This window comes from Carcharhinus amblyrhynchos, chromosome 32, assembly GCF_965287045.1.
Source record: "Carcharhinus amblyrhynchos chromosome 32, sCarAmb.v2.hapA, whole genome shotgun sequence".
Taxonomy (NCBI): Eukaryota; Metazoa; Chordata; class Chondrichthyes; order Carcharhiniformes; family Carcharhinidae; genus Carcharhinus; species Carcharhinus amblyrhynchos.
The window spans coordinates 18,532,141-18,558,578 of record NC_137355.1 but is presented as its reverse complement, the minus strand read 5'-3'; the positions used below and the strand labels follow the sequence as shown (position 1 = coordinate 18,558,578).

Below are 26,438 nucleotides of genomic sequence, written 5' to 3'. Positions count from 1 at the left end.
AATGGGCTCCTTCTGCACTGTAGGGATTCTATGATTTGATTAATTGCACCACAACAAAGTAGAAGATAATGGGGTTTAACTTCTGTTAGCACATTGTCAAGCAAATTTATTTGATATATTATTGTTAAATGTATTAGCATACAGTGAAAAGTACTGTTTCTTTGTGCTATACAGACAAAGCATACCGTTCATAGAGAAGTAAAGGAGAGAGTGCAGAGTGTAGTGTTACAGTTATAGCTAGGATGTAGAGAAAGATCAACTTAATGCGAGGTAGGTCCATTCAAAAGTCTGACAGCAGCAGGGAAGAAGCTGTTCTTGAGTCGGTTGGTACGTGACCTCAGACTTTTGTATCCTTTTCCTGACAGAAGAAAATGGAAGGGAGAATGTCCACAGTGCGTGGGGCCCTTAGTTATGCTGGCTTCTTTGCCGAGGCAGCGGGAAATGTAGACAGAGTCAATGGATGGGAGGCTGATGGATTGGGCTACATTCACGACCTTAAATGGATTTAAATGGATTAATAACTGCACAAAAAACATTGCATAAACTAACTTTACACTTCTGCTCTAAGTCTGCTATAATCTTTCCCATAGTTTCGCACACCGATTAACAAAGTGCAGTTCAAAAATATGACCAGCAGAGTGCGCTGATAATGAAGCAAAGCAAAAAATACAGCCAGGTATAAACCTAGGAGAGATTGTTTACAGTAAATTGGATAACATGTTAGTTTCTAATGACAGGGGAATAGACCACATAACATATAACACCTTAATCTTCCAGCATGGAGGCATAATAGTTTGCACTGCTGCCTCACAGGTTCAATTCAGGCCTTGGGTCACTGTCTGTGTGGAGTCTGCACGTTCTCCCCATGTCTGCATGGGTTTCCTGTAGGGCAATCCCAGCTGCTTTGACCCTCCTCCACTATCCCTGCGTTGGGGTAGAGTCATAGAGTCATAGAGGTTTTTAAAAAAATGCCTAAGCTAATCCCAATTCCCACATTTGGCCCATATCCCTCTTTACCCAGTGTACCCTTGTAATTATATAAATGCTTTTTAAAAGACAAAATTGTACACGCCTCTACTGCTACCTCTGGCAGCTTGTTCCAGACACACACCACCCTCTGTGTGAAAAACTTGCCCCTCTGGACACTTTTGTATCTCTTCCCTCTCACCTTAAACCTATGCCCTCTAGTTTTAGACTCCCCTACCTTTGGGAAAAGATATTGACTATCTATCTGATCAATGCTCCTCATTATTTTATAGACCTCTACAAGATCACCCCTCAGCCTCCTACGCTCCAGAGACAAAGTCCCAATCCATCCAACCTCTCTTTATAACTCAATCCCTCCAGTCCTGGTAGCATCCTAGTAAATCTTTTCTGCAACTCTTTCTAGTTTAATAATATCCTTTCTGTAATAGGGTGACCAAAATTGCACACAGTATTCCAAGTGTGGCCTTACCAATGTCTTGTACAACTTCAACAAGACGTCCCGACTCCTGTATTCAATGTTCTGACCAATGAAACCAAGCATGCCGAATGCCTTCTTCATCACTCTGTCCACTTGTGACTCCACTTTCAAGGAGCTATGAACATATACCACTAGATCTCTTTGTTCTGGTAGGCATAGGCACAGTAGGGGTAGGCACAAGATGATGATTTCTTACTGTGCCTGCACTATCCCTGTCGCCCTGCAAGTTTATCTCCCCCAAGAACCCATCTAATCTTTGGAAATTTTTGCTCCTAATTATTTAGTGCAGCCTCAGCTAAAAATCTTCAGAAACCTCAGCTGGGACCTCACGTTTCCTCCAAATGCAGCACTCTTTCAGCCTCGGCTCATGTGCTTGAAGCCACAATCTTCAGACTCAGAGAAGAGCGTGCTACAACCCTAGCTGACTGGCACAGTTGACTGATTTCCTTATAGGTGTTGTCTTTTGTTTAATGTCCCAATTTTATTATTTGCCTTGTTAACCATTAAGTTTAGTTGGGAAGCCAAGATGACAGCTGACAAGTTCCTTTGGGGTTCAATCTTGTGACTGCTCATTTGTTTACATATGGCTTCATACATCCTGAATAGTTTCGAACTGGCGGTTTTTCTAACTGTGTCCTACATTTTTGATTGAGGGACACAGAGAAACAATTTCCAAATCGTCGCGATCAGACATTTGCCAAAATAACAGGTGCTCGAAGTATGACGTGGGAAATGTAACCTGACAAACATTTATAGAGGAACTGATCCCTTGTGGCACTGCATATGAGTCAAGAGGGTAGGCTGTTTTATAACTACAGGGATGTTATCAATAGAATGCAGTGGGCAAAGTTTAACAGGAAGTTAGTGTGACTCTTACAGAAATTGTGTGCTATACGTATGTTCCAGCTAGATAGATACACAGGCAATATGGTTTTGAGTAATTGTTTCTGTAATTAGAATTTTATTGTACCTAGAACTAACCTGGTCCAAAGCACATAGCCAAATAAGAAAGATATTCAAACATAATTGCCGGGATTATGATTATTTACTGTCGGCACTTACAGGCTGGGAATATATTATAGACCCACTAAAATATGATCCATCACTTGTTCCAGCAAAATAAATGTGCGATCACCTGTCATGTGGTCTGAAGAATTGGATCATTAAAAGTGGCAGGACAAGTGGATAAAGCTATTCTAAAAGCATTTGGGATCCTAAGTTTCATAGTGACGAAGGCTCTGATTTTACCAATTCTGGGGCAGGCGAGGCTCGCAGAACAGCATTTTCCATTGTCCTCAGCGCAAACTTAGAAGCCTTGGGTGGGTATGCCGGTAAAATTCTGGCCATGGAGTACAAGAGTACAATATCTCCATCCTCATAGACATATTCTCCCCTCTCCTGCTCCTCCGTTTGGTATGGTCCTGTTCCACAGGGGCTCCTCATCCTCTGACACATTTGTTCAAGCGTCCATTCCTTGTGTGCAAGCTAAGACAGCAAGGGGGGGATTTCATGGCCTCGCTCATTTCAAAACTGTAAAATCCCACCCAGGGTCAACAATTTCCAGAGGGGCGGCCAGGCTGGTAAAATTTCGGCCCAAGTGTCTGAAGGCTAGTCAACTATGGAGAGCATCACAGCCAATCCTGTCCTCTTCGCACCCAAGGTGAACTTTCCGAATGGGACCTTGGTCAGTAGAATCCTTACAATAATTTTTTTGACTGGAATACTGAGACCAATTTTAGCTGCATAGCTCGAGAAAGTAATTCTGTTATGTACCAGGAGTTGAACCTGATAGCTTTCAGGGCCAAATGGTTTCGTGCATAGAATCATAGAATTACGTGCAGAAGGAGTCTATTCAGCCCAACAAGCCTACACTGACAACAATCCCATCCAGGCCCTATTTCTCTAATCCCACACATTTACCCTCCAATCTCCCTGACACTAACAGCAATTTATCATGGCTAATCAACTTAACCGCACATTTTTGGACTTAAATACTTAAATGCACTCAAATACTTTCTCAACATCAAAATCTCTCTCTCTCTTTCTTCAGGCTCCCTGCCCTGAAAGGGTATTGGCAACCATGGACTTCTGCATTGCTCCATGGTTATGTTTGCAGTGGTTTGCCATTGCTTCTGCACTATGGCTGACCAGGAGACGCCCCTGCAGTTACCACTCGTCATAGGCATATTGGAAGAATTTCCACGCTGGGAATCAACTTGTTTGGCCACATTATGAACATACTTCCCACGGCCATCAAATGCTGAGGCAGGACCTGAACCTGGAGCTTTTAGCTCAGTGGTACAACTCACTACAAGACCTCCCTCAACATCAAAATACATAGCCTTATCTCCCATTTTCCATTAGTGCCAATAAGCCTCGTGACAATGGTTTTTCATAATGATTCCCTTAAGCTTCAATTTGACATATATTTTCTGTGAGATGATGCGAGTCCAGAAAGCAGTAGAAGAAACAGGCAACCCAAACTCAGTGTGCCACTCTGCCCCTCTATCTTTTCTTCCCTGCTATCAGTCCCACCAATCCTGGCAACAACAATTCCCAATGGTCAAAGGAATAAAACCTACCTGATGCAACTGTCGGCTCCTTGGCACTGGTTTAAAAGAAAGAGCTTGTATTTCTTCAGTACGTTACTGCAAACTTGTTACTGGACACTCTGAAAGCAATTACTTTTGAGGTGCAGCTCTGTTGAACTCTTGGTCTGTAGACAAACGCACCAACGAAGTCATGCTCAGCAAGATCCCACACGTATCAAATGAATGAGTGCTGGTTGAGGGAGCAAGTGAGTCAGAATGCTGGACAAACTTCCTATTCCTTCTCCCAGTGGAGCAGGCAGATGCAGCTTCAGTTTAAGGTCCTGTCGGAAAGATAGAGCATTTAATTTTTAAACATGAAAAGGGAAATGATGGTGTAGTGGTGATATAATTGTATTTATTATCTAACTATTGCCCCCAGTGTCTGCGACTTCCTCCGGGTACTCCACCAGGTGGCACGGTGGTTGGCACTGCTGCCTCACAATGCCAAGGACCTGGGTTCAATTCCCAGCTTGGGTCACTGTCTGTGTGGAGTTTACAAGTTCTCCCCATGTCTGCGTGGTTTTCTTCCAGGTGCTCCGGTTTCCTCCCACACTCCAAAGATGTGTGGATTAGGTGGATTGGCCATGCTAAATTGCCCCGTAGTGTCAGGGGTATTAGCTAGGGTAAATGTACGGGATTATGGGGATATTGCCTGGGTGGGATTGTGGTCGGTGCAGACTTGATGGACCAAATGGCCTCCATCTGCACTGCAGGATTCTATGATTCTATGTTCCAGTTTCCTCCCATAGTCCAAAGGTGTTGGATTAGGTTGATTGGCCATGATAAATTGCCCCTTAGTGTCAGGGGGACCAGCAGGGTAAATACGTGAGGTTACAGGGGTAGAGCTAGGGTGGGATTGTTGTCGGTGCAGGCTCAATGGCTGAATGGCCTCCTTCTGCATTGTAGGGATTCTATAATACTCTGGTAGCCTGAGCTCAAATCCCATTACGGCAACTGCTGGAGTTTAACTTCAATTATAAAATGTGGAATTGAAAGCTACTCTTAATAATGATGATCATGAAACTGTTATTGATTGTTCTAAAAGCCCCATCTGCTTCACTTAGGGAAGGAAATCTGCATCCTTACCTGGTCTGGTCTACATATGACTCCAGACCCACACCAATATAGTTGACTCTTAACTGCCCTCTGAAATGGTCGAGCGGGACACTCAGTTTAAGTGTAATTAGGAATGAGCAACAAACCCTGGCCTTGTCGTTGATGCCCACATCCCATGAAAGGATAAACTCCCTCAGTGTTTAGCCAATATATGTGTTCAGATCTGTAGTGGGATTTGAAACTTCAACCTCTGATTTAGAGGTGGGATTGCTACTTTATTGAGGCTAGCTGCCATGAGTAAGTTTAATTATTATCCTGTAAATCGTGTATACGCACAAGCCTCATTTGCAGAATTGATCCTCTGCTTATTACAAAAAGCAAGAAAGCAATCAGTATGTTCTTTTGGTCTCAGAAATACTGATTATCTGAGGGTCAACTGCATTACATTAATCTAAACTCATCTTTAAAATTAGAACATAGGCAATTTGTTGAGCATAAGTCTGGAAGTCGAAACCAAACTGACATAGTTTAGGACTTTAACCATTCAATCACACTAATGCTCCAAGGTTGATTACAAATGGATCCTGACTTTAAACCCTAGCCAGGCAACACAGGACAGGCACTCAGAAAAAAATTAGGGTTGTCAGCTCTCCTGGATTGGGCTGGAGGCTCCAGGTTTGGAAGGTCAATCTCCAGGACGCTGCTGTGTGTAATTCTGGAGAAAAAAATCCTGAGGATATTGTACTTTTCTGCCATTTTCTTTGAATATTTCTCTTTACGAGATATGAAAATATCTTTGGTTGACAGTCAAGCAGGTTCAATAGGGTCATGATTCTGTTTGCTTTCCAATTGGTACAAGAAGGCACGGTGGCACAGTGGTTAGCACTGCTGCCTCACAGTGCTAGGGATCTGGATTCAATTCCTAGATTGGGTGACTGTCTGTGTGGAGTCTGCACATTTTCCTTGTGTCTGCATGGGTTTCCTCCGGATGCTCCTGTTTCCTCCCGCTTTCTGAAGGACGTGCTGGTTAGGGCGCATTGATCTGAACGGGCGCTGGAATGTGGCAACTAGGGGAATTTCACAGTAACTTCATTGTAGTGTTAATGTAAGCCTTACTTGTGACTAATAAATAAACTTTACTGTGGACTTTATTGCCACAGACGGCCGTAGATGCAACGCGTTTGAGTATATGTGAGACAGATAGATAGGTTCTTAATTGATAAGGGGATCAAAAGTTACAGGGAAAAGGCAGGGCAGAATGGGATTGTGAAAATTATCAGCCACGACTGAATGGCAGAGCAGACCTGATCGACTGAATGACAGAGCAGACCTGATTGGCCGAATGACCTAACTCTGCTCCTGTAGTGGGCAGCTATGGTGGCACAGTGATTAACACTGTTGCCTCACAGCAACAGTGACCTGGATTTGATTCCCGGCTTGGGTCACTGTCTGTGTGGAATCCGCATGTTCTCCCTGTGTCTACATGGATTTCCTCCGGGTGCTCTGGTTTCCTCCCACAGTCCCACAGAAAGACGTGCGGGTTAGGCGCATTGGCCATTGTAAATTCTCCCTCAGAGTACCCGAACAGGTGCCGGAGTGCGGCAACTAGGGGATTTTCACAGTAACTTTATTGCAGCATGAATGTAAGCCTATTGTGACACTAATAAATATTATCATCTCATATAAGAGGCTGGCTAGGGTGAACGTTGGTCCTTTAGAGGATGAGAAAGGGGAGCTAGTGGTAGGGGATGGGGATATGGATAAGGTCTTGAATAACTTTTTTGTTTCTGTCTTCACGGAGGAGGACGTGAATAATTTGCCGGGTGTTAGCGATGGAAAGGTGGTAGGAATGGAGGGTCTTAATGACATTACTGTTACTAGAGAGGTGGTGCTCGACAGACTGGAGGGGCTGATTGTGGACAAGTCCCCAGGACCGGATGGAATGCATCCGAGGGTTCTGAAAGAAATGGCGGAGGTGATAGTGGATGCCTTGGTGGTTATTTTCCAGACGTCGCTGGATTCCGGGGAAGTGCCGGAAGATTGGAAAACGGCTAATGTTTAACGTCTGTGGTAGGTAAAATGTTAGAATCCGTCATTAAGCAGGAAATTGCGAGGCATCTTGAAGGGAATTGCTTGATAGGGCGGACGCAACACGGTTTCATTAAAGGGAAGTCGTGTCTGACAAATTTACTGGAGTTCTATGAGGATGTGTCTAGGGCAGTGGATAGAGGAGAGCCGGTGGATGTGGTCTTTCTGGATTTTCAGAAGTCAAGAGAGGGGATTAAGGGTTATGGGGAGAGGGTGGGAAAGTGGAACTGAGCCACAACAGATCAGCCATGATCTTATTGAATGGCGGGGCAGGCTCGAAGGGCTAGATGGCCTACTCCTGCTCCTATTTCTTATGTTCTTATGTTCTTATATATATATGTGTGTGTGTGTGTGTGTGTGGGGGGGGGGGTGGTGGTGGTGGTCATAAACACTGCCTGATCAAAGAAAAATGATCAGATGGGAATTCTTAAGTCAAGGTATCAGGAGAATCCAAAAATGTGCGGGTTAGGTTGATTGGTCATGCTTAGATTGCCCCTTAGTGTCCTGAGATGTGTAGGTTAGAGGGATTAGCAGGTAAAATATGTAGGGATTATGGGAATAGGGCCTGTGTGGGATTGTGGTCGGGGCAGACTCAATGGGCTGGAATGGCCTCTTTCTGCGCTGTAGGGTTTCTATGATGAGAGGAAGGGAAACTGTTTAGGAGAGTAAAATAAAGCCAGCAATGCAGCAGAAAAGTTGATGGTAAATTGGTGCCAACTTTTGACATTGGAAGGGGGTCACGTGCTAGACAGCAGGTTCCCTCAGGAGGACGCATGCGCGGGGCCGCCGGTGACTGACGTAATTTTGAAGTGACGTCTTCGGTCACGTGGGCACGCCAACTGGCTCGCGCTGAGGGCGGGCGGCCGTCGTCCGCACACTCACTCACACAGTCGTCCACGGGCTCTCGCTGGCTGAGGGTGTATATAGGCCGCAGTCTGCAGCAGCAACCGGCGCCAGGGGCGACCGACCAACTCGAGCAGACTCGCCTCGGCTCGAGATGGGGCAGTGCGGGATAACGTCGTCCAAGACCGTCCTGGTGTTTTTGAATCTGATATTCTGGGTAAGTAGGTCAGCGAAAGAGGCTTACCCGCCCCCCGAAGGATGGCACCCGTCTCCATGGCTGCCTACCCTCCCCCCCGCTCCTGCAACCCAACCTGATAACCGGAAATGGAGGTGGGGAAGGTGGTTTGATTGATAGGGCGCTGGGCGGCCTGATTGGCTGAGGGGGCCGTCGCTGGAGCAACCGAAGGGCGGGATTCGGCCGTTGTTGGGTTAGGTTGCGCTCAGCTGTTGTATTGCAGCTGTGGCTGGTTGTCAGGGACTGGATCAAAGCAAGCATACATCCCAATGGCATCATCAAGTTTTATTCAGCTTTAAATCTTTTCCTAAGTTTGTTTTTGTAGGCTTTTTGTCTCATCTGCAAATGCCTTTTAAATATTTTCACCTTTTTGTCTCATCTGCAAATGCCTTTAGATATTTTCATCTTTTGGATTGGAAATAAACCCCCTATGGGCGGTACGGTAGCACTGTGGTCAGCACTGCTGCTTCACAGCTCCAGGGACCCGGGTTCGATTCCCGGCTTCGGTCACTGTGTGGAGTTTTGCATGTTCTCCTCGTGTCTGTGTGGGTTTTCTCTGGGTGCTGTGGTTTTGTCCCACAGTCCAAAGATGTGTGGGTTAGGTTGATTGGCCATACTAAAAATTGCCCTTAGTGTCCTGAGATGTGTCGGTTAGAAGGATTAGTGGGTAAATATGTAGGGAGATGGAGGTAGGGCCTGGTGGGATTGTGGTTGGTGCGGACTTGATGGGCCAGATGGCCTCTTTCTGTACTGTATGATTTCTAATCTTTTTTCAATATTAAAATATAAATCATGATAATGTTTTCTGCCTTTAATTTTGTTTTGAAAACAAACATTTCTAATTTTATTGCTACTGGATTATATTTGTAATGAATTCCTAACAATACAATAGAGCAGGAGGAGAAAAAAAATGAAAGAAGCACGTAGTTGTTCTTTTTGTTTTAAGGACAAATTCCTCCCACTGAGTGGATAACCTGCATCCTCTATAAACATTCCTACAGCAAAGCTTTTTTTTGGGGAGAAGGGAGTCTGAAAACAGGATGAAAATAACTCTGGCCAGCTCTTTTAAATGATTCATATGCCAAGTTAGATACAGTTACTGTGTAATTTGGTACAGTGTCCTACTGTATTCAGTGCCTCTCAGAGATGTTTCAATAATGCAGAGGCTCTTTATTCAGACTTGAGCAAAGATTGGAAAGTGAAATGAAGCGTGACCAACCTGAACATACAACTTATTGCTGCAACTGCTAATGTTAAATTCATAACTTCTAAGCAAATTAGCATGCTAATATTGTTGGAAAAATAGCTGAAGTGCATACACCATAATTCCAGGCATGTGTGTCTTTTAGACTGAACTTCATGACTTCTTAATGTTAATTTGATCTTAGTAGCAGCTGTTAATCTTTTAAGCTTTCTAACTAACTATTTAAATATTGCAGCAGAAATTAAGGCCAGTTTCCCTAGAATTTAAAAGGGTACAGCTAGTTTGGTCTAAGTTTCCAAGTTTTTGAGGGAAGCTGTTCACTTTTCTGCCTGCAGTGGAATCTAGCACTCAAGGGCACAGTCTAAAAACTAGAGCAGGCCTTTCAGGGATGAAGTTGTGAAACGCTACTACATCCAGATTTACATTTCTGTAACTGGTAGTTGTTGCCAGGTCAGTTGTTTAGTTTCAAACCTAAGATTGAATGATTTTGTTTATCAAAGGTATTAAGGGATATGGGACAAAGATGGGCATATGGAGTTGAGTCACATATCAGCCATGATTTTGTTGCGTGATGAAACAGGCTTAAGGGACTAAATGCCTACTCCTTTTATAATATTACATAAATGAAATAATAGCTCTCTTTCCCACTTACTGAATCTCTTCCATGATGCATCATTTGTACACCAATATTCACGTAAAGGGAAAGTTGCTGACAGGTTGTTCACAGAAATTGAACAAACTTCATAAACAAAGACTGGCTTAAAATCCTTGGAACCAATTTTTTCTAATCCTTGCATTTAGTTTGCAATGGAAACCAACTGAGAAGGCAGATTTCCCTTCAGATTTAGTCTCATCGGCTGAAACATGTGGCAACCTCTAAAGCATAGAAGTTCAAGTCTGCTTGAGTCTTTGGTTTGTATAATTAGTCTGCAGAGCTTCTTCAAAAAGCCATCCAATTATACGGATGTGCTTGCAAGCACGCATATTCTGAGAATTCCAGTGTTGTACTGCAAAACTAATAGCAGTTTCCGAATGCACTGGTGGGGATCAGCAAATTTAGTCACCAGGAATTAAACTGGAAACTTCCTGCTTTAAATGTCCTTGAAGAGCATCAAGTGTTGCATTTGCCAGCTGTCTTAAGGGGATGATTCTTTTCTCATGAGTGAACATGTGAGTTGCAAACAGATACATTTGTCTCCTGGGTTGTTGATTGCTCATGCAATCAACAAGATATGGAACTGCCCACTAGCGAGGAAAATAAATTCTTTTAATTCCAATTTGGTAAGGGTGTTTGCCATTGATTTGCAGTAATAAATAGAGAAACTAAATGTAGGGTCTAAAATTAAAGTTCTGCAGCAGTGCAACAATTACAGAATTGCTGCAAGCCAAAAATTATTCCTTATTTTTGACATGTCTTTATACTGATTAACTAAAGTCTTTTGGCCCATCCTGCCCTAATTTTTTATTTTCCAACCTATGCATTGTGCCTATCAACTTGTCTCCATAGCACCTTTGAATACAGTGAAATAATAGCTAATAATAAGATGCTTCACAAGGAAAATTATCAAAAACAAATCGATGCAGAAGCATGTGAGATACTAGGATAGGTGACCAAAAATTTCCCATCTTAAAGGAATGGAGAGATTTGGGGAGGAAACTTCAGAACTTCCTATTGAATGACTTGTGATTTTTGCCTCCTGTTCTAGCCCAATAGACTATTTCCAGTGCTGTTATGTAAAATATGCTTGCATGTTGTCTTAACCTTGAGATAATGGTCTGTTGGAATATTGTTTCCTTATGCCTCTGCAAGCTGCCTTGGATGTGTATCTATGGTAAAGATGGTAGCCGTTGCACATTTCACATAGCATCTTTAAACTTGTTTAAACTTGACGTGGTAACTATTTTGACTTGTGTTGATTGTATAGTTATAGCATTTTAAGAGTTTGTTTATTGAGATATAATTCTGTGAGCATGAATTGTCCTTTAATGTAGATCCCCTAGTGCAGATGGCCATTTTCCTTACATCTTCAAGATGTGTTTCCACAAGGTATTTGCCTAAGGATTTGTAATCTGACAATTGTTCCTGCGCTTCTAGCAGGCATTTGTGAATGGTGATCAACAGTGAAACTTGGCTAATATTCCCATCCTAACTCCAGAGAGAAATGTAATTTCCCCATCTTTCCTGATTCTGCCTCAGCTTAGAAATAACTGAGCACAAACTGGCAGTCATACGAGGCATTTCCCTCTCTTCTCGGGGCCTGAATTGCCCCATTATTCATCAGATCAACTGGTTGAGCTATTGAGGAGCTGAATTTAAACTTTCTCAGGGCATTTCCTTTTGTTACTGACTCCAGCCACAGATTAACCGTAATGTTTAATTATGCAAAGTGACAGCATGTATGGTCAAAGGGCATTTGTGCAGCCCTGTTAAGTGACAGCGCAATATGAATAGATTCTAAGAAGAAATGGCATTTTGGTGTCTATCAGGGTTCAAAGTTGGGCTTTCTTTTATGCTGTATGTGTCCAGTAGTTAGTGTAACATCTGCCTGTTTGGTTCCTTTTGGTTTGTTGCCAATGGTTAGTCCTAATCATGATCAAATGCAGTTTTGTGAAAATATTAATCCATGCAAAGCCCACCATTTCCTATTACTACAGATATGAATTAAACTTGCTGTTAATGGGTACTTTGACCTGTTCATCAGTCAGCTGCGAGGGCTGAAATACAGTTAGCAGTGGCTTGAGCGAGCCTGTCCACACACAACTGCAATCTTATTGAGAATGTGTGTGAAATTTCTGGACAGACCACTTTTTCAGCCATTGCTTATGGGCCATTTTTGGCTCTTGGGAGGCCCTTACAGAATCCTAAATGCTCTATTGCTTACTCAGTGGTTTATACTGCTTTCAGATTTTGTGCGTTTGAATATTTTGTCCTTGGTGGTGTTGCCTCATTTGTTCACCACCTTGGTGTGTTAGGAATATATGGAAATTGATAGGAACACTGTGTGACTTGACATTATGCATCTATGTAAATAAAATGAAGACAAAAACTTCCTCCACCCTGCTTTAAACATTTTTTGGAATGCAAGTAACCAACGCTAAATTTAATCGTCAGTGAAGATCAGTGTTTCACTGCATCTTGTGCAAATTCTGAAAAATGCTGAGGAAAGGGTGTGTGGAGAGCTTGATTTACTGTCGTGTCAGTACCAGCTGTCTTTGATATCATAAACTGTATAATGTGCTGTGTTGCTGTAAAAGGGTTCAAACATAGAATTTTTCTGATGCTATTCTTTAGTTCTGATGTTTCATTTGAACCAGATTTTGTGGTTGAAATGTGAATGAAATCTGAGGTAGTTACTCCATATGAATTGCCCACTTGTGCTGCAATATTAATCATGTAATATCCTCCTCCTCAATGAAATTCCTGTTAGCTAAGATGAATGATGGTGACATTTTGAGATAAGACTTCCAAGTTTAATTTTGGAATCAAAGCATAGTGAATGTACAAGCATTTTTTTTTCTCTCCCTACTCCACTCCGAGTCAAAGGCCAAAGTCTGACCTCAGCCATGTGACTGTCTAGCTGTAATCCTTCATTCCTGGATCCATGCTAGTAAATCTCTTCTTTTCTTTCTCCTCACTGGATAGAGAGCAGCAGACTTAATTTCTTTTTCTCCCTTAATTAACTTCAGATACTGATGTTGACTGAAAATCAATTGGGCGTCAGGTAGTGGGGACTTCTCAGTTGAACGCGGTCAAATGGGATTTTTTTCCTGCTCTGTTTATGAAAGCGCACGTGTGGTAGTGATGAAGGAAGGAGTAAGTTTTGCACTAGTTCCTTGTGTGCTATTTGTTTTATATGGCAATATATCTAATTACTCTACATCATCCCAATTTTTGTAACCCACAACTTGCTCATAATGGTGAACGTTAATCCATCCTAATCCAAAGCACCGTATAGCTCAATGTCCCCTCGATACTGATACTAATGGTGTGAACTCAAACACATTAAATATTTATCCTTGATTAACAGCACTCCCTCTTAATGTGTAAAGCTTTGTCATAGATTTCTTTTGATACCTGAGTGCGTGTGTCATTCTAGGGATATTGTGTAGAGAACATTTTGTTTCTGGGCGAATGGAAAAACCAGCAATTGAGAATAGCCAACTTAGCAATGTACTATATGTATTGCACATGAGATTTTTGGCATGAATTGGAGGGGGAAGAGTACAATTGAACAGAATCAAGGTATAGAAGTCGTTGATTATACAAGCTTGAGGTTCTGTGGATGGATAAATATCATATGCTAAAGAGTTGTACATTAATATCCCACAGAATATTTCCTGATCAAAGCTCTGTTTTTGGATTTATCCACTTTTCCCTTCTACACTCGCATTATTTATTTCTTCTCCCAATCATTGTTCCATGTGAGGGTTTTTGCATGTGTCAAAATTCCAGTCACAGTTCGGGAACTGCAGTTCATGGCGGATCTTGTTGATTTCACGGTCTTTAGGCAGGTTCCTGGCCTAGGTGAATGTGAAATAGTAGTGTGAAAATCAGGTTAGGTGACCTGGAACAGGATGCCATTAGGAGAAAGGGTCCCAAACAGGACACCAGCAGGAGGACAGAGAGAAGGTCTCAAACTAAGAATTGGGACAGAAACAAGTGCCAAGCAGGGAAGACAACCAGGATCAGAGATCGATCCCACTGAGTCAAGGTAAATGACACAAACCAAGAGAAAGGCACTGAGTTAAATGAAGGATGTGGGAAGCAGACTTGAAGCAAAGTGTGATCAAGAGCAAAGGTACCATTCTGAAGCAGTGATGTTATGCTTTTTCTTGGCCAAAATTCTGTAAGTGTGCTTGGAAACTGAAGCTTCAGTACATGGAGACCTAGAGGAAAGGAATCTCAAATGAAGTTGTGACCCTGTGGATGGTCCTTGTTGAAGCCATCCATGTGGGAGCAATGTTTAAAGAGTATTCCAAAGGTGAGGTCTTCAAAATTTGAGATTGGAAACCCTCTTGAGAAAGACAGAGTTTCAGTATGACAAGTGACTGAGTGGGTTGTTGAGAAATCCACTGAATTTGCTTTTGCCATATCTGTTATTTGCTTTGAGGTGTGGTTTGTCTGACTGCAGTTCACATGCCCTGCATGCTTACCTTGAATATTAGAGTTTAAGGTAGCTATGGTAAGTTGTTTTATCTTTCTGAATCTGTATCTGTCTGTAAAGATATTGCTGGGGATAAGGAATAGTCAATATTTGAATAACTTTCTTGTGTTTGCAATGCATTCTTTCCAACAATTTTGTCTGGTATAACATAGTTCACCTTACTTTAACTTTTATCATAACAAATAAAATATTTATCAGACTCCTGTGAATTTGTTCAGCAACTTACCTCCATTCTTTCTAAAGTAGGATCTGTCAAACTAGGTTTCACTCTTGAATTTGACTTGTACACAATTAACATCAGTCCATAATCCAAATGAAGCAAGATAATGTCCAGGCTTGGGTTGACCAGTGGCCAGTAACTTTGCACCACAAAAATGCCAAGCAATGACCACCTCCGGCAAAAGAGAATATTGCCATTTCCCATTGACATTCAGTGGCATTTACCATTGTTTAATCCCCACTATCAACATCCTAGGGGTTACCATTGACCAGAAACTGATCTAGACCAGCTGTATAACTATGGCTCCAGTGGAGGTGATGGCATAGTGGTATTGTCACTAGGCTAGTAATGCTCTAGGGACCTGACCTGAACTTGAATTTCACCATGGGAGATGGAATTAAAATTCTAATGATCATGAAACTGTTGTCAATTGTCATAACCCATCCAGTTCACTACCTTTTTTAGGGAAGGAAATCTGCTGTCCTTAGCTGGCTTAGTCTGGCCTTCATGTGACTCGAGGTTCACAACAATGTGGTTGACTCTGAAATGGCTTAGTTTGCCACTCAGTTATATTAAACCACTAAAAAAATCAATAAAGAATTAAATTAGGTGAGCCACTCAGCATTGGTTAAGACAATGGCAAGCCCAACCTTGTTGAACCGCAAAGTCCTAACTCCTGGGGGCTTGTGCCAAAATTGGGAGAACTGTCTCTCGGACTAGTCAAGCAACAGTCTGATTATAATCATGCTCGTGGAATCATACTTTACAAATTATGTCCCAGATATTTTGGTTTGGAGGTTTTGGTAGGCTACGGAAACCGTGGTGCACGAAAGTTGTAATGAACCTAGTCAAAAAGAAAAGTAAAGCGTACAAAAGGTTCAGAGAGCTAGGAGATGTTGGGGATCTAGAGGAGTATATGGCTTATAGGAATGAACTGAAGGAAATTAGGAGAGCCAGAAGGGGTCATGAGAAGGCCTTGGCAGGTAAGGTTTAAGGAGAACCCTAAGACGTTCTACAAATATGTGAAGAGTAGAAGGGTGAGATGTGAAGGAATAGGAACTATAAAATGTGACGGTGTGAAAGTTTCTACAGAACCAGTAGAAATAGCAGAGGTGCTTAATGAATACTTTACCTCAGTACTCACAGTTGAAAAAGACCTGGGTGGTTGTACTGCAGGCTTGCGGTGGACTGAAAAGATTGAGTATGTGGAGATTAAGAAAGAGGACGTGTTGGAAGTTTTGAATAGCATAAAGATAGATAAATCTCCGGGACCGAATGGGATGTACCCCAGATTACTGTGGGAGGCCACGGAAGAGATTGCAGGACCTCTGGCGATGATCCTTGCGTCATTGATGGAGGCAGGAGAGGTTCTGGAGGATTGCAAATGTTCCTATATTCAAGAAAGGGAATAGGGACAGCCCAGGAAATTACCAACTGGTGAGTCTAACCTCAGTGGTTGGTGAGTTGATGGAGAAGATTGAGGGACAGGATTTATGAACATTTAGAGAAGTTTAGTATGCTCAATAGTTGTCAGCTTGTGCCTTATGAGCCTGGTTGAGTTCTTTGAAAATGTGACTAAATACATTGACGAAGGAAGAGCAGTACATGTGATTTATATGGACTTCAGCAAGGCGTTTGATAAGATCCCCTGTGCAAGACTTCTTGAGAAAGTGAGAGGGCATGGGATCCAATGAGCTGTTGCCTTGTGGATCCAGAACTGGCTTGCCCACAGAAGGCAGAGAGTGGTTGCAGATAGGTATTTTTCTGCATGGAGGTTGGTCACCAGTGGAGTGCCCCGGGGATCTGTTCTGGGACCCTTGCTGTTTGTAATTTTCATAAATGACCTGGATGAGCAGATGGAGGGATAGGTTGGTAAGTTTGCTGACGACATGAAGGTTGGTGTTGTTGTAGATTGCAGCATGACATAGATAGGATGTAAGGCTGGGCAGAAAAGTGGCAGATGGACTTCAACCCGGATAAATGTGCAGTGCTCCATTTTGGCAGGTCGAATGGGATGAAGGAGTATAATATCAAGGATAAGACTCTTTTAGCAGTGTAGAGGATCAGAAGGACCTTGGGGTCCAGGTCCACAGGACTTGTAAATCGGCCTTGCAGGTAGAGGATGTGGTTGGAAAGGCATATGGTGTACTGGCCTTCATCAGTCGAGGGATTGAGTTTAGGAGTCGAGAGATAATGTTGCAGCTTTATAAGACCTCTCTTGGAATACTGTGTTCAGTTCTGGTCGCCTCATTACAGGAAGGATGTGGAAGCTATTGAACGGGTGCAGAGGAGATTTACAAGGATGTTGCCTGGATTGGGTGGCATGCCTTATGAGGATAGGTTGAGGGGGCTCAGTCTTTCTCCTTAAAGAGACGAAGGATGAGTGGTGACCTGATAGAAATGTATAAGATTTTGAGGTATAGATCAGGTGGATTCTCTGAGGCTTTTCCCAAGGGCTGGAATGGTTGCTACGAGAGGACACAGGTTTAAGGTGCTGGAGAGTAGGTACAGAGGAGATATCAGGGATAAGTTTTTCACTCAGAGGGTGGTGGGTGAATGGAATCGGCTGCCATTGGTGGTGGAGGCAAATTCGATAGGGTCTTTCAAGAGACTTCTGGATGAGTACATGAGACTTAATAGAATTGAAGGTTATAGGTAAGCCTGGTAGGTATGGATATCATTGGCGCAACTTGTGGGCCAAAGGATTTGTGCTGTAGTTTTTGTGTTCTATATCAACTTCCCTGGCAGGACAGAGTCAATAGTGTTGTGCAGATGGGAAGCAGTTGCCCTGGTAGTCCATAACGTGGGTTCTGGACCCCATGATGTCTCATGGCATCAGGGCAAACGTAGTCAAGGGAATCTCTTGCCAAATGCGCAATATATTCCCCGCCATTTGAGGAATCAGTGTTCTTCCATGTTGAATAACTTAGAGGAAGCACTGAGGGGGCTATGGGTGCAGAATGTACTCTTGGTGGGGACTTGAATGTCCATCACCAAGAATGGCTCCATGTCACTACTGATTGAGCTGGGTGAGTCTGCCTTGTCTCCAAAAATTCGATCCGTCCACACAGAGGCAGCGGTGTGTACCATCTGTAAGATGCACTGCAGCACCTTCCAAATACATGACTGCTACTGCCTATAAAGAGCAAGCCACCAGATGTGGCAACAGTATTGTCTGGATGTTATTACTCACTGTCCTGACTTGGAAGTATATTGTCGTTCCTTCACTGTCAGCAGGTCAGTATTCTGGAGCTCCCTTCCTAACACCACACAGTTTGCAGCAGTTTAAGAAGGAAGCCCACCACCACTTCCTTGAGGGCAATTCAGGATGGGCAATAAATGCTGGCCTAACCAGTGATGCCATGTCCTGGAAATGAGTGAAAGAAAATCATCTGGGATTGTAATAACACTTTACTGAAGAACCACAATGGTTTTGTGGAGTGATTAACCATAATGTAGCAAGTCAGATAAATGATACAATTTGAATAAATGTTTAATTTTCAGCAGACAAATATCTAAAATGTCGTGGTCAAGATTTATTTACAGCTGTTTACCCAGTGTGCCTGCCTAGGGAGACCGGCAGTGGGGTCCTGCGTTCAGATCCTCATCTGTTGAAGGTGATGAGAAGCGCTCGAGCTAGTCTAATTTTTTTTTTCCCAGAGTTATAAAGCCAATGTGCAGAGTGGACAGGGCAAGCTCATAATCCATGTCCTTGCTTGCTCCAAAAACCAATTCAAATTCATGGTCATGGTTTGTCCTGCTAGGTAAGTTTTTGATACGTTAATGAGGAACAATCTGGGCTCAAAGTTGGGACCTTCCTGTCCTGCATATATCACTGTTTAAAACTGCTGATCCACTCAGGTGCTTTTGAGTTCACTGCTTTGAACAGAATAACAAAGTCGCTTCAAACCTTTTGTAATAAAACACCTTTTGTTTTGGACAGGCAACATTCTAATCATTTGACACTGGGGCTGGTGTCTCCAGTTCCATGGAATGGGTGGGGAGGGGTGAATGCAATTTCCCCTAAAAGGCAATTAAATACTCAAACTACACACAATGAACAGTTTCCCCAAATAATCAAAACTGACTGCTTTTGGGGATTGGCAACCCCTTTTTGCCTGTTTGTTTCTTTTTGATTCTGTGGAGCAAAATCACAGAATTGTGAAATGTGATCTAGACAAAAATATGAACTCCTATCTAAAGAAAACAGTTTAATTTGTTTAATGAGCAGCAGAGTGGTTAGCACTTCTGCTTCATAGCGCCAAGGACCTGGGTTCAGTTCCTGGCTTGCATCACTGTGTGTGGAGTTTGCACATTCTCTCTCGTGTCTGCGTGGGGTGCTCTGGTTTTCTCCCACAATCTGAAAGACGTGCTGGTTAGATGCATTGATTTGATTTATTATTGTCACATGTATTAACATAGTGAAAAGTATTGTTTCTTTCACACTGTACAGACAAAACATACTGTTCATAGAGAAGGAAAGATAAGAATGTGGAATCTGGTGTTACAGTCATAGCTAGGGTGTAGAGAAAGATCAAATTAATGCAAGGTAAGTCCAGTCAAAAGTTTGACAGCAGTGGAAAGAAGCTGTTCTTGAGTCGGTTGGTATGTGACCTCAGATTTTTGTATCTTTTTCCCCGAAGGAATAAGGTGGAATAGAGTATGTCTGGGGTGTGTGGGGTTCTTAATTATGCTGGCTGCTTCGCTGAGGCAGCGGCAAGTGTAGACAGTCAGTGAATGGGAGACTGGTTTGCGAAATGGATTGGGCTACATCATGACCTTTTGTTGTTTCTTCTGGTCTTGGGCAGAGCAGGAGCCATACCAAGCTGTGACACAACCAGAAAGAATGCTTTCTATGGTGTATCTGTAACAGTTGGTGAGCGTGGACCCCCCAAACCGACAGAGTGTGGCGACTAGGGGAATTTCAGTAACTTCATTGCAGTATTAATGTTAGCCTGCCTTGTGACTAATAGATGAACTTTAAAAGGCACCTTGACGTGTTGTAAACATTTGCGTTGTAAAACTGAAACGAAATCTGATATCTTTCCTGCTCCTAATGTACTATGTATTATTATCATGCAGGTTAGGTAGATTTGTCATGGTCAGTGCACAGGGTTCCAGAAATGGAGGGGTGGTCCTAGGTAAGGTGGCCACCTTTTGCACTGTGGGGATTCAAATCATTCAAAGGAATGAAAAGACAATAAGTCTACTATGCTGGTATCAACGCAACACAGAAAAGATCTCTCTTTAAATCACAGTTGAATTATGGCACAAATACGGTAAATTTTCCAGTACTTTACCACCCAGGAATAAGATTTAACATTAAGTAACTTTGTGATGAATTGAGAGTCAAAGCTTTTGTTTAGCAGTCTTCCTCGAGCTTGCCCGAACATGTCTAAATCTATGCGGTTCTGAAAGAAATGGTCTACTTAATGGAAATGTTTTGGAGCCTTGGTGCTGTTATGAATCTTGACACAGTCTTATTCACTGTACATCTGTGAGCTCAATTGGAGAAAAAGATTTTAACTCGGGGATTTTTGTGGACTGTTTTGTAAACAGTATTAACTTGGTTCGAAATCATGCCCACTCCTGCTAAATTATATTTATTACAAATTCAGAACCCTACAAATCTAAACACAATACTATCCATTGATATAAGTGTTATTTGAATGGCTGTACTTTTTGTATTTTTTCCTAACAGTGCTAACTAATGGTTCAGTATGTTTCCAGTGACTTCACCCATGTAGTTCTCTGATCAGAGAAGGGCATATCAGAACCTTCCCCACACCTGATGAAGGAACACCATTTCCAAAAGCTTGAGATTACTATCAAACAAGCTGGTTGGACTCTAACCGGGTGTTGAGACCTCTTACTGTGTTTACCCCAGCGCTGGCATCTCCACATGTTTAGCAAGTACTGCCCAACTGTTTGATTATGGCATGTCAGGCTTGGGAGTGCCTGATGCTGATGTCCTGTGCCGGCTATCGCAGAATGATGTTCCGGATTGTGAAACTGTCTTTGTGTTTTTCTCACTTGATCTACAGAATTTTTGTCGTAGGCTAGTTAACAGTAAAGCCTTTCCAGTGATCTAGAGCCAACTGGGTGAAGGCAGTCCCTGAAACGAGGCATACAGACAGAAGATTCAGGATTGGATTCCTCGTCTATAATGTTGAACCATGTTTTTATGTCAACTTCCCCTAGGCTGGGAAGGGAAGCACTGGACAGCATTCCTGCTTATTGTCCTGAGTGAAAGATTTGAGTGTAGATGTTGGGGTAAGAACTGGATTGGACAGTGCTACTCTTGACTGCTGACTGGCTGATCGTTCTTTTTACACAACCCCCATTTGGGTGTGAGATCAGAGGGTGGTCGGGCTTTTAAGGAGAGAAGTAGATAATCAGCCAAGAGAAATTCTCAAAACTGATTCAGCACTATTACTAAACTCTTCTACAGTAAGAAGTCTCACAACACCAGGTTAAAGTCCAACAGGTTTATTTGGTATCATGAGCTTTCGGAGCATTGCTCCTGCATCAGATGAGTAAACTTATCTAGTTTCATGTTTAAAATATTTTTGTTTTAGGATTTTGATAATCGAATTGTGGTCACATTTTAAGCTTTCTGAAAATATTAATGCTTTGCACAACATCTGTTTTGATACTTTCCAAGAGAGAGCACCTGGATTGGGAACATTTCTCCCCTTCCCTAGCCTGGGATTATATATTTCTTTTAAGTTTAAGATTTGTTTGTTAGTGTCACAAGTAGGCTTAAGTTATCATTTCCCTTCACTCTTAACAAGCAAATGTGATTCAGCAGGGTGCCTTTTAAGGTTAGAGTTTATTTAATAGTCACAAATAAGGCTTACATTAACACTGCAATGAAGTTTCTGTGAAATTTCCCTAGTGCCACACTGTGGTGCCTGTTCGGGTCAATGCACCTAACCAGCACGTCTTTCAGACTGGGAGGAAACCAGAGCACCTGGAGGAAACCCACGCCGACAGAGGGAGAACATGCAGACTCCAGCCAGACAGTGACACAAGCCAAGAATTGAACCCGGGTGCCTGATGCTGTGAGGCAGCAGTGCTGATCTTATGTCACCATGCTGCCTAAAATGGGGAAAGAAAGTTGGTCTTTTTTTCAATTTGAAAACTGGCACCACTAACTATAGGCTTGTCTTTGGATCAAGAGGACCTAAATATTGTAATTCAATACATAATTGCATTCCAGTTGCATCATATTTACACTCTTGACCTTCAAAGCCAAACTTCCTGAATGTTAAGATTGATGTTTGAGGCTTATTGATCAGGTGTCTACAGTCTGTTCATATCTTTCTATGTTTGAGTAATGATTTAATAAAAATCTTGGTACTTGATATTCGTGTTGTACTGACAGTGCTCTGTTCAGGTTCTACTGAGAATTGACGCTGACCTACTTTGTTTGCATGTAACAAGTTATGTTGGTGATCTGTGTGCTGTAACTTATTGTTTGTGCTGATTCTACTCCACGCTTACTGTGGAACTATTGTTTTAAAAGAACCACCTTTTCTACGAATACATGAGCGTTTCCTAATGCAGGTGAACATGCATAGTGTAAATGAGTACGTGTGTTTATTGTATCAAGAATTTTAAGAGAAAAGGGTATTGGACTGGGAGGAAAATTATAGCCTTTTCTAAGAGTTGGTTATGTTATTATGAACCAAATGGCTACCACCTTTGCTGCAAGATTTCTAACTTTAACTTTTTTTTAATAGCAAATTATACACCCCACACACACACACACACACACACACACTTATACACCCCACACACACACACACACACACACACACACACACTCATATCTTTATACTCTTTGGGAACAGTGGAGATATAGTGGAAGGATTCTCAAACTGATTATCAGTTCATCGAACCATTTTATGAACACTTCTTCTGTGGCCAACAAATCGTGGTGTTGAACTTGAACACGAAGCTTTTTGTTGTCCAGAGATAGACATGCTACCATTTGTGTACGCAGCCTACACAATTCTATGAATTCTAAGAACAGGGAAAAAGGCAGGCAGAAGTGTCGGATCCTCTTTTTTTCCGAGAACCATTCATCGCCTTCCCTCTTTTCTCCACACTGCCACGGTCAGCAGTATGTATTATACCTCTGATAGTATGTTCTTGAATGGTTTTGACATTTGAACCTTAAGAGTCTGGCATTAGACATTTCTGAACAGATTGCCATTATGTAAGTAGAGTAAAAAGTCTCAACCCCAGATTACGGTCCCAATAGATTTATATAGTGTCATGAGCATTCGGAGCACTGTTCCTTCATCAGGTGAGTGGGTGAAGGAGCAGCGCTCCAAAAGCTCGTGATTCCATGTAAACCTGTTGGACATTTTAACCTGGTGTTGTGAGACATCTTACTGTGCCCAGCCCAGTCCAATGCTGGCATTTCCACATCATGGCTACCACCATTTATGTAAGTGGGGGGGTGGGTGATACAGAAGTTCAAGAATGAGGGCTAGTAATTTTGACTGTGGGACAGGGAACCAACAGAGGTCTGACTGAGTGGAGTTTATAGGTAGGCAAGGTACAGGACAGGATTCGGGAAACCATGGCTTTGAAGGTTGAAGTTCGCACATACTGGCCCTTAAGTATTCAAGAAGTTGAGTCTGAAGATAACAATACAACACAATACTGAGAATTTCTGAAGTTAATATGGGCAGTGATAGGTGAGAGGAAGCAAACTTGATTCCTGGTTGAACAATGAACACTTGCATTTTTTTTTACCTTTTTTCAGGAACTGAACAGCCAATGCAGTCAATGTTGTAATGAAGGAGTCTCGATAACCAATTTGAACTCCACGAACTTCAGTGAGATTGTAACCAGATATGAGTGATGATGGTGGGGGGATTAATATTGACCAAGATAATGCCCCTCTCCCTCTGATGTGGACGTGCTGGCGTTGGACTTGGGTGGGCACAGTAAGAAGTCTCTCAGCACCAGGTAAACCTGTTGGCCTTGAATCTGGTGTTGAGACTTCTTACTGTCCAAAGTGGTGGTCATGGATTACTTTACAATCACCCGAGAGCAGCTGGGGCCTTGGATTGACATCTCATCTGATGGATTGCAACTCCATACTGCACTGACTGTCAGCCTAGCTTGTAAAAAGTCTGACAACACCAGGTTTTAGTCCAACCTATTTATTTGATAATATACTCGCAAGCTTTCGAGGGGTTACCCTCTTCGTCAGGTGACGAAGAGGGTAACCCCTCGAAAGCTTGCGAGTATATTATCAAATAAATAGGTTGGACTAAAACCTGGTGTTGTCAGACTTTTTACTGTGTTTACGCCAGTCCAACGCCGGCATACCCACATCAAGCCTAGCTTGTGCCAGGGTCACTGGTGTAGGACTTGAACCCATAAGGCAAAGCATGCTATCAGCAGAGCACTGAGACTACCAGAAGATAGTTGAGTCAGTACAGTTTTTATTGACGCTTATGCACACTCATTGAATATCTAAAGTATTTCAGCTGATGGGTTTTTTTTGTACAAGAAGCAAACAATTTAGTAGTTTTTACACTGCTGTAGTGAGTAAAATTGCTATGGCAGCCAAGTTGATATAAAAGCACAATTTGGTAGATTGCAAGGTCAAAGCAACTTTAAGTCTGGGAAAGTGAAGACTTGAGCTACTAAACAGATTTACAGAAATGCAAACAAGTTTATTGTGATTTTGCAAGACCACAGTGGTTAGCAGTGCTGCCTCACAGCGGCAGGGACCCAGGTTCAATTCCTGGTTTGAGTCACTGTCTGTGCAGAGTTTGCATGTTCTCCCTGTGTCTGCGTGGGTTTCCTCTGGGTGCTTCAATTTCCTCCCACAGTCCAAAGATGTGAAGATTAGGTGGATTGGTCATGCTAATTTCTCCTTAGTGTACCCTAATAGGTGCTGGAGTGTGGTGTCTAGGGGATTTTCACACTACCTTGCAATGTGAATGTAAGCCTACTTTTGACTAATAAATAAACTTTAAGCTTTTTAAACAACTTTACAAGGTTTGTGGCATCTCTTGTCAGGAAATTTGGTCAATTGTTTGAGCTCCCATGTTAGAAAAACACATTGCGAATGGAGGTAATTGGCGTTCCGAAGGGTTAAATGCACAGTTGTGGGTTTTACAAAGTTGTGTTGCGTAATTTTGAAGATTAAATGTGAACCTTAAGGGATTGGGTGATGGATCTCCTGATCTGGTCTGCCCAAAGAGCAAAGAAAAACTAAAATTGAAACTTCTGAATCCACAACACTTCTGTGAGAGACATAACATGGGAAAATGCTTTGCTAGGAAATTCTTGGACCCAAAAAAAATGAATCTTTGGACAGTATTGACTCTTAGGGGTAGTGAATGGAATACAGTGTAATAGTGCTGCTCAATTACCAAAGCATAAACACAGCCAACCTACAAGAATGTGGTTCATTCACCATCAGTCTGTCTCATAAATATAAATTGCCTAATGGATTCTGTAAACCTGGCATTGGAGTAATTGGCTGCTGTTGCTGCAGACTCAGGGCATGGAGCCTGGCTACACTGGTTACTGTACCAGCAGTCGGGCCTCAGTAAATCAGCTGAAAGTCCTGCAGCAGCAGGCTACAAGGCAAATTAAGTGCCACCAACTGCCATCTTCTTGCCAGCCATGATTCTTCCAAATATAAACAATGGAAAGCATTCTTGTTGTTAGGGCACTCCTGAGATTTGTTGGTATTAAAACTCCAGCATTCTGTATTTCACAGTGCTTAATCTTCCATTTTAATGAGGCACTGTCATTGCCTATTCCATATGACTTTGTGGCAATATCCTGTAAATAGTTTTAAAGTGTCACTGATGCTCATACTTTTCTTTGAAAAAAAGCAAATGATACAGATTTCGATCTCCAGCATCCTCTGATTCCTGTAATTTAGCATGATCCTGATATACCTCAAGCCTAGTTGTCTTGTTCTCCAGTCTGCAATTCAGTCACTTCTTCATTCACTGGGTTGACTTGTTTGTTTTCTGGGTCAGTGTCTTGGTATTCCCTCGTTGGATGTACCAGGATGTGTTGGTGTCAGCATCTTTGATATATCAGATGCATAGGGAAGTTGATTTTAAACTTTATAATTGGTACCCAAGGCTCCATTTGTAGGTTCTTGCAGGACCTGTAATGTGAAAATGCTTTGGCACCAGTAGCTCCATTCTAGTTCTAGAACTTTATAACCTTTTGTGTTTAACACAATTGTATTTTCACTCAGCTAATTGTACTATCACAACAAAACTGGATCGGTAACCCTTAATAACCTCTATCCTGGTATCCAACAGTATGTAAAGAGAAGGGAAGGCGAGGGGTTTTTTTTAATCCCATCATGGGATGGGTGTCATTGGCTGAGACAACTGTTAGTGCTCATACCTAATTGCCCTCAAAGATAGTGCTGTGTGTATGCGTATATTGGCATACACACACACACTGCTGTTTGGCAGGGAGTTCCAAAATTTTGAATGGCAATATATTTCCAGGTCAGGATGATGTGTGGTTTGATGGTGGTGTTCCTGTGCATCTGGTGGCCTTGTG

The 26,438-nt window shown here is 42.4% G+C and overlaps 1 protein-coding gene and 1 long non-coding RNA gene across 2 annotated transcripts in view; one reads left to right on the top strand and one right to left on the bottom strand.

The window, feature by feature from the left end:
- LOC145360806 (uncharacterized) overlaps positions 1-8,335 on the bottom strand; it is a 40,947-nt gene extending 32,612 nt beyond the window's left edge. Inside the window, exons 1-2 of the long non-coding RNA XR_013889771.1 lie at positions 8,288-8,335; positions 4,048-4,337 (exon numbers count right to left, since the gene is read on the bottom strand). This is a non-coding gene — a long non-coding RNA (uncharacterized LOC145360806). The remainder of the gene's footprint in view (positions 1-4,047; positions 4,338-8,287) is intronic.
- tspan3a (tetraspanin 3a) overlaps positions 8,031-26,438 on the top strand; it is a 56,263-nt gene continuing 37,855 nt past the window's right edge. The window contains exon 1 of the mRNA XM_080216264.1: positions 8,031-8,260. Coding sequence (XP_080072390.1) covers positions 8,198-8,260 — 63 coding nt within the window. The 5' untranslated portion in view covers positions 8,031-8,197. The remainder of the gene's footprint in view (positions 8,261-26,438) is intronic.